Below are 14,517 nucleotides of genomic sequence, written 5' to 3' on the forward strand. Positions count from 1 at the left end.
TACATCCTGTCTTCCTGCACCCCCACTTAATATTCTCTTGCCTTTTCCCCAGCACCCGACAGGATGACTTCTTCATCCTTCAAGAAGAGGCTGCTGATAGCTTCTTAGAAAGTATCTTCAAGACGGAATTTGTCAGCCTTCTGTGCAAGCGCTTTGAAGAGGCAGCGCGCAGGCCACTACCCCTCACCTTCAGCGACATGTATGCCTCTCAATCCATAGCCAGCTTGAACACCACCCTCTGCCCAACCCCCTACCTACTGCTGGGACCCCGGCACGAGTGGGATGTGGAAGAGGGACCCCAACTGGTACACCCAAACTCCTTTCTCTCCCCTAGGCTACAGTTCCGAGTGAAGAAGGAAGGCTGGGGCGGAGGCAGCACCCGAAACGTCACCTTCTCTCGAGGGACAGGTGACTTGGCTGTGCTCAAGGCTGGGAGTCGAGCTCTCACTATCAGCATTGGGGACGGATTGCCTAAGAGCACCAGTAAGTCAGCGGGAGAAACAGAACTGGGCACCACGGAGTGAGGCCTAGGCGTGGTCACTGAAGACCAGTCAACTTTGTGGGGGTGGAGCCAGCGACTTAGGCTAGTCTAGAGAGGTCAGGGCCTCTAGAGTCAACTTGCCTTAGAGAAATGACCAATAAGAGGGAGAGAAACGTGGAGAGTGAGACATGGCCATTGAAGCAACACTAAGCAACCATCAACAGATGGTGGGGCGTGCCCTGGAGTGGGAGAGCTCAAAAAGTAGGTAAGAAATCCCCACTGGCAACTAGCATAGAAGAACCGATGAGCATGAGCAGGTGCGTGGTCTCAAGCTGAACCAAAGTGGAGGAGCGTTGGAGGACCTGGGCCAAGGACCTAGTCTGGCCGGGCCACAATTCAAACCTATTGCTGATTTCTTCTTCTTTCAGAGCCTACACGTAAGGGGTTAGCCCAGGGAAGACCTCGAAGGTCAGCGCAGGCTCCTACTCGAGCAGCCCCAGGACCCCCGAGAGGTAAGGAGATATAACTCTTAGTGACTTCCTTTGTCTGCTGTGGACTTAAGAAGCTAGCAAGACCAGTATCTGACCTTACCATAGTTCCTCTATAGACTACAAGATGCAGGATAAGCATAATTGGGAATACCTTTAAAATCCTACCCTAGCTAGTCACTGACTTCCCTAGCCAGTAAACTACATTTTATTTAGCCAACTCATCAAATTTATTCTTGCCTCCAGACTTCTGCTTGGATTTTCTATCTACATTTCCACACCACTTTTATCCCAGTCACAGAGTGCTTGCTTAGCATACAGAAGCCATATAAATCCAGGCGTGTCAACTGCACAGGGAGTGTGATGCGACCTGGCTACATGACATCCTGTCTTGAAAATAAACACACACAAACACACACATACACCACACACACACACACACACACACACACACACCACACATACAACACACACACACACCACACACACAACACATACAACACACACACACCACACACACACAACACATACAACACACACACAAACACACACACACAACACACACACAACACATACAACACACACACACACACACACACACCTGAGCCCAGTATAGTGAACACTTAATTCCAGGACGCAGGAGGCAGAGGCAGGTAGATCTCTGAAAGTTCAAGGCCAGCTTGGTCTACAAAGCCTGTGCCAGACCAGCCAGGGCTACATATTGAAACCCTGAATCAAAGGTGGAATAAGAGGTGGAAGGGGGTGAGGAAAGAGAGAAAGAGGGAGAGAAGAAGGAAGAGGGGGAAGAAAAAGAAAAGGAAGAAAGAAACCCATAAATTCCTCATCAAGTAAAGATTCTTGGTGTATATAGCTTGGAGGCCTGAATTTGATCCTCAGAACCCAAGTGAATGTGGAAAGAGGGAACCAGCTCCATAGAGTTGGCCTCAGACCTCCATGTGTGTGCTGCACCATGTATCCTACACATATATCGTACACACATGCAATAATGATACATACTTTTTAAAGCCATTCATTCTACATCTTCCTACCTCCAAGGTTCCTCATTCAGATTCCATGCTTTTCTTTTTGTTTTGGTGTTTTGTGCATGTGTGTGCGAGCACATGTGTGTAACAGGATCTCAATATGTAGCACTGACACTTAAAGAGATCCATCTGCTTCTGCCTCCCCAAGTACTGGAGTTAAATGCATCACTATGTTTTTGTTTTGGAAACAGGGTCTCAGTGTGGTCCTGGCTGGCCTAAAACTTAGAGATCTACCTGCCACTGACTCCCCAAGTGCTGGGACTAAAGGCAAGCATCGCCACTCCTCGCCCTTACACACATTTCTGACCACACTGGGTTGAGAGTGGCTGCATCTTCTGTCAGGCTTAGAACTTAGAGATAACTCCTCAAAATGATCACAGCCATTCATGACAGATGTCTCTATCTGAATCAATCTATATCTTTGCTTCCTCCATAGGCCTGAATCGAAATGGGGTACCACCCTCTTCCCAGGTAAGGTCCCTACCCATGGAGATCACATCTGGCAGGAGTTCCCAGAGGCCTCCACGGGGCCCTCCATCCTCAACCCTAGGAGCCAGCAGACGTCCTCGAGCACGGCCACCTTCGGAGCACAACACAGAATTCCTAAATGTACCTGACCAGGGTGTGGCAGGGTAGGTGGGGAAAGATGAAGGGCACAGCCCAGGAGGTGGTCGTGGGATAGGGGGAATATCTAGGGCTGTGATGAGACCCATGATGTCCCCCGTACAGCATGCAAAGGAAGCGAAGTATAGGGCAGAGACCTGTGCCAGGAGTGGGCCGGCCTAAGCCCCAACCACGGACACATGGCCCGAGGTGCCGGGCACTGTACCAGTACATAGGCCAAGATGTGGATGAGCTGAGCTTTAACGTGAATGAAGTAATTGAGATCCTGATGGAAGGTTTGTATTCTGGGGCAGGGGTTGAGAGTGGAGAGTCTTCAGAACCCTGACACAGTGAGGCACTCACACTTTACTACACAGCCTTTCCATGCAAGAAGAGGGGCAAAGGCTAATGAGATGGCCCAGTGGATAAAGGTTATTACCGCCATACCTGATGCCCTCAGTTTTATCCTCAGGATCACACAATCGCATTATGGAAGGAAAGATTGGCCTTTACCTAAACACACACACACACACACACACACACAGGCTGGGGAGATGGCTCCATTGTTAAAGCTCTTACCTTGAAAACATGAGGACCAGAGTTCTGATTCCCAGATAGCAGTAAATGCTGGGTAGGCATGGCAGCATATCTGTAATTCCAGACTCAGAAGACAGACACAGGAACCTCAGAGCAAGGTTCTGACTGAAAGATTCTGCCTCGGTGAATAAGGTAGATGAGCAGAAGAGGATGACAGCATAGGGTCTCCTCACACACATGCAAAAGCATGCAATCCATGCAACACAGAGGTGCATATCATGCACACACATTATTGAAAAAGAAAGTGTAATAAAAAGCTTAAAGCTGAGTATAGTGGTGCACACTCATTGAAAAAAGAAGCGTAAATGAATAAATAGGACCATTCAGCTCACAGCCTCACCAGCGCCGCAGAGTCTTGATACCCCCGTCTCTGAACACTGATCCTAAAGCACAAGGTCTGTGGCTTCATTCCCACACTCCTAGTGCCTATGCATCTTTATTATTTTAGTTCATTTAGAGACAAGGACATGCCTAGAGTGGTTTTGAACTCGTGATCCTTCCTCCCTCGACCTCCTGTGTGCTGGGATGACAGGTGACCACCACATGCCAGGCTGGAACCTTTATTTTTGTCACTAACAACTGACTTTACAGATCTCTGACAGTGGGACAGAAGCTGAGTCTAGATGGCCCTGCCCAATTCCTTACCTCCATGCTCTGGGGTAAACACAGATGGGCTCCTCATACACTGCAAAAGTGGGTTGTAGGGCCTCCTGGATGTCAAGGGGACCTGGTTACTCCTGACTATACCTGGGGGGTTAAAGGACAGGATCTCTGGAAGAAGGTGGTTTGATAAAAGAGCACAAGTAAATTAACTAGAGAATGACAGACTGTGAATACAGGTCGGAGGTAGAGTACTTGCCTCACAAGCACAAGGTTCTGGATTCCATCCTTCTCAATGTAAGGGAGGGATTGGGGGAAGGAGGGGTGGGGACGAGATGGAAGTCTGGGTACAGGCTTAGTGGGTAAACTACTCAGCAGCAGAACACTGGCCTAGCAGGTATAAGGCCTTGGACTTGATCCCAGTGAACTTCATATCCAACTGCTGACAGTCATGCATGATGGCACGCACATATAGTCCTAGAACTTCAGAGACTAAAGAGGAGGAAGCAGAGTATAAAGCCAAGCTGGCTCAGTCATGGAGACAGAACCAACCTTCAATCAAAACAAAACTGAGTGTGACAGTTCATGCCTAGGGGTCAGACATAGGGGGCTAAGGAGACCAAGGACAACCTTAGCAGCATGGCACACAATGCACACATCTTTGTGTGTTTGTATCTGTGAGCATGTGTACATGGGCATGTGTGTCTGTGTACTTACGTGTGTGTCTGTATGTATGTGTGTGCATACACATGTGCATTCCTATGTTTTACTGAAGGTGCACAAGTGTCATGGTGCACATACAGAGGTCAGAGGGCAATCTAGGGTCTGTCCTTACTTTCCACCTTGTTTGAGACAGTGTCTCTTGTTGCTTGCCATCATATATGCCAGGCTAGCTCACCTAGAGTTTCTGGGGATTCTCCTGTTTCACCACTGAGCTGGAATAACAGATGTCATATACTACCACATCTGGCTCTCATCGGTTCTAAAAGAACCAAACTCGGGTCCTCACACATGTATAACAAGTACTTTCTCCACTAAGCCACTCTCCACCCCACACATAGTATGTTTGAAAACAGCCAAAGCCATACGAGAGCATATTTAGTTAATTAAAATAAAAATCTAAGATACAGAATAGTCATGTGGGCTTTCTCCAGTGTGCACTGGGCACTTGAAACTTTTCTCTCCCACAGATTCTTCTGGCTGGTGGAAAGGTCGGTTGCATGGCCAGGAAGGTCTCTTTCCAGGAAACTATGTGGAGAAGATCTGATCATCTATCCACACACCTGTCTGCTTGTCTTCCTGGGAGCCAAACCCTGCCAGTGGGAGCCTTGATTACCCTGTCTGCACTGGCCAGGCTTATGACCTCCAGCCCAGTGGGGGCCCTGTGTATAGGAGGATCACCACTGTAGCACCCCATGCCTGGTGCTGCCTTCCTATGGGTTGAATTGCTATCTAAGTCTCCATTTTATCATGTGTCCAATAGTATTTTCTGCAGAACCTACCTCCCAGCTGCCTTGTGTGCATGAAATGAATCATATCCTGCCCTGTGAGCTAAGTGCTGGGCACTGCCCAGGGTTAGGAGACTTCAACAATTAGGCCTTTCCACTTTTTCTCATCACTGAGGCAATAAACATATGTCAGGTAAAAACAAGAAGTAAATTACTGAGTTCTGGGCCTGGGTCTGTGACTTAGTTGTTAGAGTGCTTGCTTCTCAAGCATAATCCACGGTTTCATCAGGACTGCATAAAACGGCATGGTCGCGCATGCCTGCAATCTCAGTACTTAAGAGGTAGAGGCAGGAAGATGAAGAGTTCAATGTCTATATAGCTGATTTTTAAAAGACATTTAGTATGTGTGTGTGTGTGTGTGTGTGTGTGTGTGTGTGTGTGTGTGTGTGTGTGTGTAGATTCCAGGAATCTAATCAAACTCAGGTCATCAGGTTTAGTGGTGAAGGCCTTAACCCACTAAACCATCTCACCAGTCCCTACATAGCTGATTTTGAGGATGCCTTGGGCTACAATGAGATCCTTTGAGGAGGTGGGGGGAAGGCTGTCCAGAAAAGCCCATCTGGTCCTTTTTCCTTTTCTCCACTACATTTGCCTCAAAAAACCAACTTTGGCTGGAAAACAATCACAAGGAAGCAGCTGGGCCTCATTAGGCCTCTTGTTGGCCAATCATTCTACAAAAATTCTTAACAGTCCTTGAGTGAGGCTAGACCACTCCATCTCTGTGTTCTTTTACCCTTTAGTTTAAGATCAAGAATATTTGCTTAGCATGAAGTTAAACCCAGCTCGGAAAGAGAGAAAAAGAGACAGAAACAGAGAAACCACAGAGACAGACAGACAGAAACTTACTATGCAGGAGTTCAGGTTAGCCTTGAACTCCAGATCTGTTTTCCTTTGCCTTGTAAGTCCTAGAATTAAAGACATGTGTCCTCTGCCTGTTTTCACAAACCAGTGTTAAAAATTAAGATTTATTTTTTTTTTTTTGGTTCTTTTTTTTTGGAGCTGGGGACCGAACCCAGGGCCTTGCGCTTCCTAGGTAAGCGCTCTACCACTGAGCTAAATCCCCAGCCCCAAGATTTATTTTTTAATATTGTTTTCTTTTTGAGATTATAAACTAATTACTTTTTGACATTATAAAATAATCATTTCCCCCTTCCTAAATATATTAATACACGTGCTCACTCTGTACAATATCATTTGTATGTATGTGTTTTCAGGGCTGACCATTTGATATTGGATAACCAATTGGCATGTTCTTCTCTGGGGAAGACAATTCCTCTTTCTCAACATTCCTTATGTACCTGTAGTTCTTTATACAGTGTTCAGGCCTTATATGAGTTCATGACTTTTATGGAAGAAGAGGGTCAGTGAGTAAGACACTCAGCAGGCGAAGGTGCTTGTTATTCCCTCCTGGCAACCTGAATTTCATCCCCAGAACACAGAAAGGTGGAAGGATTGAACCAACTATGCAAAGGCTTCCTTTTTTGTGTGTTCCTTCCCACTAATTACCTACAGAGAGCTGGTTCAGCAGTTAAGAGTACTGACTGCTCTCCTAGAGGATCAGGGTTTGATTCCCAGTACCTACAAGATAGCTCACAACCATTATAACTCCAGTCTCAGGGTTTCTAACACCTTCGTCTGGCCTCCCTGGGCCCAAGCACACACATGATACATATACACACACGTGTAGACAAAGCACTTATATACATAAAATAAAAACAGGTATTTAAAACAACAATGATAGCATATAAATTGATAAGAGACAGCAAAATGACTCAACAAGTAGAGATGCGGGCTGGAGAGATGGCTCAGTGGTTAAGAGACCTTGCTCTTCCAGAGGTCCTGAGTTCAATTCCACCAACCACATGGTGGCTCACTACCACTTGTAATGAGCATCTGGTGCCCGCTTCTGGTGTCTGAAGACAGAAACAGTGTACTCACATACATGAAATAAATAAATAAATCTTTAAAAAACAAAAACAAAAACAAAACAACAACAACAACAAAAAAAAACAAGTAGAGATGCTTCCTATCAAGTTTGACAACTTGGTTCCATGCCTAGCACCCACATGATAGAAGAAGACACCCAATTCTGCTAGGTACCCTGTGACCTCAACATACACAGTATAGCAGGTGGTATGCCTACACACACATAGCAAGAAATTGAATTCAATTGTGATTTTAAATAAATTTCCATTACAAAAAAAGTAAAGGGCTAGGGAGATAGCTCAGTTGGTAGTGTTTGCTTATCATGCACGAAGCTCTATGTTCCAACCCAGTACCAAAACGGAAGAAGGAGGGAGGTTAAAGAGGAATGGGAAGGGAACGAAACAGAAGGAAAGCAAAACCAGGGATGTAGCCCAAGAGATGAATGCTTTCCTAGCATGAAGAAACTCACTATGCAGACTGCTCTCCCGTCCTTGCACTTTGAGGATACAGTCCCCTCACTCCACTGGCACAGAGGATACCCCTTTCACAGGAAATAAAGGCTATGAGCAGGGTGTATGGTTAAGTATTGGGAAGGATTGGAGAGAAGAAAAGTGGCCTTGATATAGTCTAACACAGTTTTGAATAATTAGGTTAGGGACAGTTCCACACTGTGAACTGCTGTCACCCACATTCTAGCCAGGCCTCAGCCCCACATCCTGTGGGCTCTTTCACAAAATTTCTTACATCCGGCCCCCCCTCTCCCTTCCTTGTGGCCCTGTTCTTTCCTCAGCCTCAACCCTATCCTTCCTTCCCCAGCACAGAAGCACCTCTTCACCTTGCAACAAAAAGGGGTTGAGGCAAAAAAGCCCAGCTGGCCAAATGCTTTCCTAAATACGCAAACCCTGAATTGGGCCACCAATATGGCACACAACAGATGTTGTGGTACATACTTATAATCCAATCACTCTGGATGTGGAGGCCAGGAAGATGAAAAATTCAGCTATCTTTGGCTACATATTTGAGAATTTTATACAACATATTTTGAACAGATTCATCACCACCCCCACTTTCTCCCATAACCACCCTCTTTCCACCTTCCCATCCACTCCAAATGAACCTTAAGATTTCTTTCTTTCTGTTTTAAAAGATTTCTTTCTTTCTGTTTAAAAGATCCCCCATTGGATCTAGTTTTGGCCTGCCTTGGTATGTGGTTGACCTGTCAGGGGTCACTGTTTTATTGGTGTTACTGACCATCTCTGATTCGTACATTGTTACTGACATTTCTTCTGAGAGGATGATCCCTGGAGGGAGGGATGTGGTATACAGGTCTCCTTTAGAGCTGAGCATTCAACAGCCTCTTAGTCTCTGCATGTTGACCATCTAGGGAGACCCTGTATGTGTGTTTTTCCCTCCATAAAGTTTATTTTATTTTAGGTGTGTGAGTGTTTCACTTGCATGCTGAGCCATCTCTTCAGGCTCCACTCCTCTCTTGAAAAAGATCTTACTAGAAACACATGGTGACTCACCTGTGACTCCAGTGGAAAAGAAACTGAAGAAGGCTGGGTGCGGTAACACGCTTTTAATCCCAACACTGTGCTACTTTCTTGGACCCCCTCTTTAATTTGTTATTGGTATCACTGTTTGTAGGGGATGTTGTTTGGGGGCTAGTTGTTTGTTTGTTTGTGAGATAGGGTTTCACTATGTAGCCCTGGCTAGACTAAAACTTTTATGTAGATCAGGCTGGTCTTTAATTCAACGTTTTTCTCTTTTTTTCTTTTTCAGTTTTAATTTTACCTTTAAAGAGATTTATGTTATTGTCGATTTATGTGTATGTGTGTATCTGTGTGAGTACAACTGCCAGCAGAGCCTATAAGAGGACGTCCAACTCCCAGGAACAGACAGTTTTGAGCTACCATGTGGGTGCTCAGCACTGAACTTGGTTGGCTCTCTGCAAGAGCTCAACCACTGGATCATCTTTCTAGCCCCATATTTCTCAGTTTTTAAGCCATCTTCTAACCATCTCCTTTGCCTATAGAGGCACATACAGACTAAACATATGTTTACCTAAACATACGCTGCATATAAAGTCTACAGTTGCTTATGAGTCAATAAATATCTCTTGAAAGGTTGAATGTATAGAAATCTGAGATCTAAGTTTTACTTTACCATCTATCCTAAAGCCCATCCTCCAAATGATCACTAGAAAGAGGTATTGGATCTTACCCCAAAGACATGTGGTTGGGGAGATGACTCAGTGGTTGTTTAGCAGTTCCATCCCTTAGGGAAACTTCTTAAACCAAAAAGTAAACATTTAAAATAGCTTCAGGAAGTCCCTGAAACTGACATGGTTCACTAGGCCCCTCCCTGCCACAGGTTGCTGAGAGTCACTCTCAGAAAAGCCAAGCTGCAAAGAAGACTCTGCAACCTAACCTGCTACCTGGAAGAGGTTTAGACCAACTGAATTACTTGGAAAGGACACTCTCCAACCTGTTGAGTTGCTATGCAGAGTGCTCCAAGTTCCCAGCTTTTGTGAGCTGCCACCCATTAAGGGGTGGGATTTGGTAATGTAGACTCAAATGTCTTTGAGTCATTTCTCCCTCTATAAGTAACCCTCGCTAATATTCTTTTAAGTAACTCAAGAAAACTCTTGGCTCACCATGGTGGACTTTGGTGTTATTCATACTTTGCTCTGTCCTGGGCTCTTTAAGGTGAGTAGAAATGTTGGTATCTTCCTGGGAAAAAGTCTTGTCATACAACTGCTCCTACCATGGAAACATGAGGACCTGAGTTTAGATCCCCGGACACCAGGTAAATGCCAGGTGGGCACTGTAGCCCACCTGTAGTTTCAGCCTCAGACAGTGGAGACAGGGGATCTCCAGAGCAAGAACCATATTGGTGAGCTCTGGGTTTGATTTTGAGGTCCTGTCTCATTAAATAAGGAGAAAGAGGCATAGAAGATTATTCCCCACTGCAACCACCAGCCTCCACATGCACAAGCAACAAAGTACACATGTACCCATAATGTGACGATGCACCCACAAATACCCCACAAACATATATGCACATATCCATGTAACCACACATACAAAAATGGAAAAACAAACATTCATCAATGACTACATCAGAAACCATGGTTTCTTTCTCTTCCACTTCTCACAAGGTCTCCAGGACTTAACCAGATTCACTTTCTGACCTCCATACCACATCTTTATTCTGTTTCAATAGTGCAGAGGAGTCACCATTGCTCACCAAAGGGAGTTTGTTCTTTGCCAGCTCAGGATATGTGCCAGCTTCCCAGAGTGCTCTGCTTCCCCAAGCATAATTCAAGTCACCCCCTCAAACGGGTGTCCCCGACTCATCATTTCACAGATTTTGTTTGTTTTCTTATCTCCTGGGATAGATCCAAGATCATTTTCTGCTGTTGTTGATTTACTGTCTCTCTGTTTTCAGTGGTTGACTCCAGTCTTCCATGAGCAGTACCAAGTTCCCCCCTGGCACTTAAGGAAAGTGCACTTGGGATTCATGGTCACACCTCTCTACCTGTGGGATTTGCCTGTTGACCTAACCTGAAGATCCACAGTTACCAAGCGTGTTTCCCACATCGAGCTACTGTAACAGATTTGTTCTTACTGTAGATTAGATATGCTGGAAAATATGGTGCTTGCTAGGAAGAAGGTTCTGTGCGGACATAGGGACCAGGGCTCAGACCCACATGTAAATGAGTGTAAACACTTGGGTAAATGAGGAAGTCTGGATCCCCAGCACTCCCTGTGAGGCATGGCAACAACCTGTAACTGAGACACTTCAGAGGTGGACACGGGAATCTTCTGGCAAGTAAGCTAGCTAGATCAGTGGGAACTGGTGAGCTCCAACTTCAGTGAGAGATGTTGCCTCAATAAACAAAGTGGAGAGCAGTAGAGGAAGACAATGTCTACTTTGGGCCTCCACACTTACTTGCTCACATCTGTGCATATACATATTCATTTGTATATGTATGTGTATATAGCTAAGGATGTAGCTTGCTTTGTAGAGTGTTTGCGTAGCATATATGAAAACTCTGGGTTTGATACCTAGTACTGCCTAAAACCTGGTATATTGGCATCCAAGCTCAGGATCAACTTCTGTGTAAGGTGGGCCTGGGCTGAAACAGGGAGAAGGGGAGGGGAGAAAGCTGTTGTCAGTTTTCCCTAAAAAGTCCAATCGAAAGCATGTCTTTCGTTCACATACTCTACAAGCTAAGGCGGACTGAGAGTTCCAGGTTAACCTGACCTGGTAGACAAAAATTGCTGGTTTCTTTCTGAAATTTTATGTCAGACAGCAGAAGAAGGCATCGGATACCCCTACAGATGGCTGTGAGCCACCATGTGGTTGCTAAGAATTGAACTCATAACCTCTGGAAGAGCAGTCAGTGTTCTTAACTACTGAGCCATCTCTCCAGCCTATTTTCTGATTCTGTAGTGGGATTTATATGTACTCACCTGACTAAGAACAGCAGCCTAGTCTCAGGCCCCGCCTCCTAGAGAGGCGCCCAGAACTAGGCCACACCCCATATCTCGCGAGATCTGAGAAGCGGGAAAATGGCGCCGACGTGAGCGTGAGCCTGTGCCGCCAAGGAGGCCGCCCCTGCTGGAGCCAGAGCCACCGAAGGCACGGGAACCAGAGGTCTAACTGAGTAGAGGATGGTGAGCGCAGCATCCCGGACGCGGGCGCGGAAGAGCAGCGGGACTGATAGGGAGCGGTTCTGCCGCGCCTCCCTCCAGCGACCCCGCCCCCACATCCGGGTCCCCGCCCGCCGCTGACTGTCACTTAGTGAGCGTCCAGCCCCTTCAGTTAGGCCTGGCTTCTCTTGGGCCACGCCCACTCTCCTAGAGTTCAGCCCCTAAATTTAACACATTCTGGCCCTGAACTTCCCTGCTCAGCTCTAGCTCGACCTATATTCCCCTTCACACAATCCCCTCCTGGCCCTCCAGCATTTCCTGGTTGCTCCTCTAGGCCACGCCTCCGCTCCATCGTGCCTCTCCTGCCAAAGTTGAAAAGGAAGGGATGTTGATGATGTTCTTTTATGCATAATCCCTGATGACTCCTTCTGCAATTGGAGTTAGAAGACAGTAGCTCAGTTTGCCCTTACCTCCCTTACCGTGCTGATGACTCAGAAAGTGAAATGACTGGGGTAATATCTGGTGAAAGTGGAGGGAGTTCGAAACCTAGAGTCTTGTGGACCTTTGTAGTAGAAGGGCTTCCCTCTGTCCTAGGGATCCCAGTCTGATTCTAACCACGTCTTGCACCAGGAGGAATTATCCGGACCCAGCTCGGACACGCTGGCCACTGTAGAATCCAGCTCCAATGAGCCTGACAAGGAGGTGGCATCTCCGGATGTGGCAGCTACAGCCACTCTTTCCTCCGTGGAGGAGCCCGGCCCTAACCCAACAGCCACGCCACCAGTATGGGACCGTGGAGGACCTCTGCAGCAAGTTGCCTGTCCAGTCCCAGACAGCTGCCAGACTAGCTCGACCACCAGAGGCGTGGGGACCAATGAGGACCTTCGGTTGCCTAGACGACGTCCACCACCAGGTTATCTGTGGAGTTTCTGGGGAGTCCCATGCCTTTGATAGGACTGAGATGGTGCAGGATATCCCATTGGGGGGGTGGTCTTCACCATTTACTGTGCATCTTGTCAATATGTCAGGTATGGCTCCAGGGATGAACTAAACCAATCTAGCCCTTCCAGGAAGTTTATTCTAACAGTAGCTGGGTGGGGAGTGTTCAAGGCTTTGGGAATGAGGGGAGGTCAGTAAGGAAAAGATTAATGATACCCATTTATCCTGCAGGGAAACAAATACCCTGCTCTAGCCCTGGCTGCTCCCTCAGTTTCCCCAGTGTTCGAGATCTGGCACAGCATCTCCGTACCCACTGTCCACCCACACAGTCACTGGAAGGTAAGTGGAAGGTTGCTGATAGTGAAGCAGATTAGGGTGGAAGATAGGCAGAGCTCCCCAGGGTTAGTCTTAACCACCCCACTCCACATCTGCACTTTATCCCTACCAGGCAAACTCTTCCGATGCTCAGCCCTGAGCTGCACTGAGAGTTTCCCCAGCATGCAGGAGCTGGTAGCCCACGGCAAGCTGCACTACAAGCCCAATCGATACTTCAAGTGAGACCCTGACCATCCCCTCTGTCGATTCCCAATCTTTAGGGCTTCCTAACTGGAGGAAGGGTGGGTTGAAGTATGAGTATGGCCTGGGAAACCAGCCCCAACCGTGCATGGAAAACAGATGTGAATTAGGAGTAAGTCACTGTGGCTACAGGCTCAGTGTGGAGGTGCAGAGTACACATGCTGTGGTTCTGTCCAGTTCCACCTCATTTCTTATATGGAAAACTGGTCACCTAAGTAAAATCAAAACTTGAGAGTCTGAGCTGGAAAGATCCAGAAGACTACAGTGAAGGAGGGCATGGAGGCCAAGCTCCTTCACTTTGGGTACAGTACCACAGAGGTTCTAATGTAGATACCCTTCCCACATCCTGGTCCCTGGGTAGCAATGGATAGGCCCTTCCTGTTGCCCAGGAGACAGTCAAGTACTGTGCCTGCCTCCAGGTGTGAGAATTGCCTCCTGCGCTTCCGCACTCATCGCTCGCTCTTCAAGCATCTGCATGTTTGTATAGACCATGGTCAGAACCCAGCCCCGCCACCACCCCCTGCCCTGGACAAAGAGCCACCTGTACCTGAGCGTCCCCCAGAGTCCGACCCTTCGTCCTCCCTGGGCCTGCCATTCCCACTACTTGAGCCTTTCACCTCTGCCCCCACTGGGCCCTTCCTTCCTTACTTGAACCCTGCACCCTTTGGCCTGAGTCCCCCGAGACTGCGCCCATTCCTGGCTGCCACTCCAGGGCCACCGACATCCAGCACTGCCATCTGGAAGAAGAGTCAAGGTGAGTATAGGAGCAGGTTGCCTACAAAGCTGATTGAGCCTACTTTTATTCTGAACTTGAACTGCTTCTTTCCTACAGGTGCTACCAGTAGTCCTAGAAGACCTCAGGGCGGCTCCGATGCGCCCTCAGGTGCGTGCAGGTGACCACCAGGGACGGGTGGAGGGGCCCTTCATTCCTGTGCCCTAAGTGGGCCCTGTGAATGCTGGAAAGCAGCGGTGACTGTCCCTTAAAATACATGATTTTTGCCTTTCAAATGACTGGTATCTATGCCTTCATCTGGTATCTGTGCCAGTGTTCCTGTGTAAACATTTGTGTCTTGTTCTGTCTCTGAGTGGTTTTCTTCT

The 14,517-nt window shown here is 47.2% G+C and overlaps 2 protein-coding genes and 1 long non-coding RNA gene across 9 annotated transcripts in view; 2 read left to right on the top strand and 1 right to left on the bottom strand.

Moving 5' to 3' along the window:
- Myo1f (myosin IF) overlaps positions 1-5,471 on the top strand; it is a 50,558-nt gene extending 45,087 nt beyond the window's left edge. Inside the window, exons 23-28 of one of the 2 annotated variants that reach the window (NM_001108076.2) lie at positions 53-199; positions 335-483; positions 910-993; positions 2,449-2,644; positions 2,742-2,911; positions 5,003-5,471. In NM_001108076.2, coding sequence (NP_001101546.1) covers positions 53-199; positions 335-483; positions 910-993; positions 2,449-2,644; positions 2,742-2,911; positions 5,003-5,079 — 823 coding nt within the window. In that variant the 3' untranslated portion in view covers positions 5,080-5,471. The remainder of the gene's footprint in view (positions 1-52; positions 200-334; positions 484-909; positions 994-2,448; positions 2,645-2,741; positions 2,912-5,002) is intronic. The other variant, XM_039079030.2, reaches the window with a different exon arrangement.
- Positions 1-11,850, bottom strand: part of LOC120093540 (uncharacterized) — a 58,728-nt gene extending 46,878 nt beyond the window's left edge. Inside the window, exons 1-2 of the long non-coding RNA XR_010053584.1 lie at positions 11,725-11,850; positions 9,903-10,008 (exon numbers count right to left, since the gene is read on the bottom strand). This is a non-coding gene — a long non-coding RNA (uncharacterized LOC120093540). The remainder of the gene's footprint in view (positions 1-9,902; positions 10,009-11,724) is intronic.
- On the top strand, positions 11,792-14,499 carry Zfp414 (zinc finger protein 414). Of its 6 annotated transcripts, none has more exons than XM_063263191.1 (6): positions 11,792-11,928; positions 12,535-12,817; positions 13,075-13,182; positions 13,292-13,397; positions 13,809-14,173; positions 14,252-14,427. In XM_063263191.1, exons 1-6 carry the CDS (start codon positions 11,926-11,928, stop codon positions 14,314-14,316), a joined length of 930 nt encoding a protein of 309 aa, XP_063119261.1. In that variant the 5' UTR covers positions 11,792-11,925; the 3' UTR covers positions 14,317-14,427. The 6 variants fall into 6 exon arrangements, with proteins under 6 accessions (XP_063119261.1, XP_006241181.1, NP_001380761.1 ...); NM_001393832.1 differs by having other exon boundaries at positions 11,804-11,928; positions 12,499-12,817; positions 13,839-14,173; positions 14,252-14,499; NM_001009664.2 differs by having other exon boundaries at positions 11,804-11,928; positions 13,839-14,173; positions 14,252-14,499.
- The last annotated feature ends 18 nt before the right edge of the window (positions 14,500-14,517 follow it).

This window comes from Rattus norvegicus, chromosome 7 (assembly GCF_036323735.1).
Source record: "Rattus norvegicus strain BN/NHsdMcwi chromosome 7, GRCr8, whole genome shotgun sequence".
Classification (NCBI taxonomy): domain Eukaryota; kingdom Metazoa; phylum Chordata; class Mammalia; order Rodentia; family Muridae; genus Rattus; species Rattus norvegicus.

Excerpts from the sequence above, each read along its gene's own strand:
- Zfp414 (XM_006241117.5), top strand. Across the intron at positions 12,818-13,074 it reads TAGACGACGTCCACCACCAG|GGAAACAAATACCCTGCTCT; the intron begins GTTATCTGTGGA and ends TTTATCCTGCAG. Across the intron at positions 13,398-13,838 it reads AAGCCCAATCGATACTTCAA|GTGTGAGAATTGCCTCCTGC; the intron begins GTGAGACCCTGA and ends GCCTGCCTCCAG.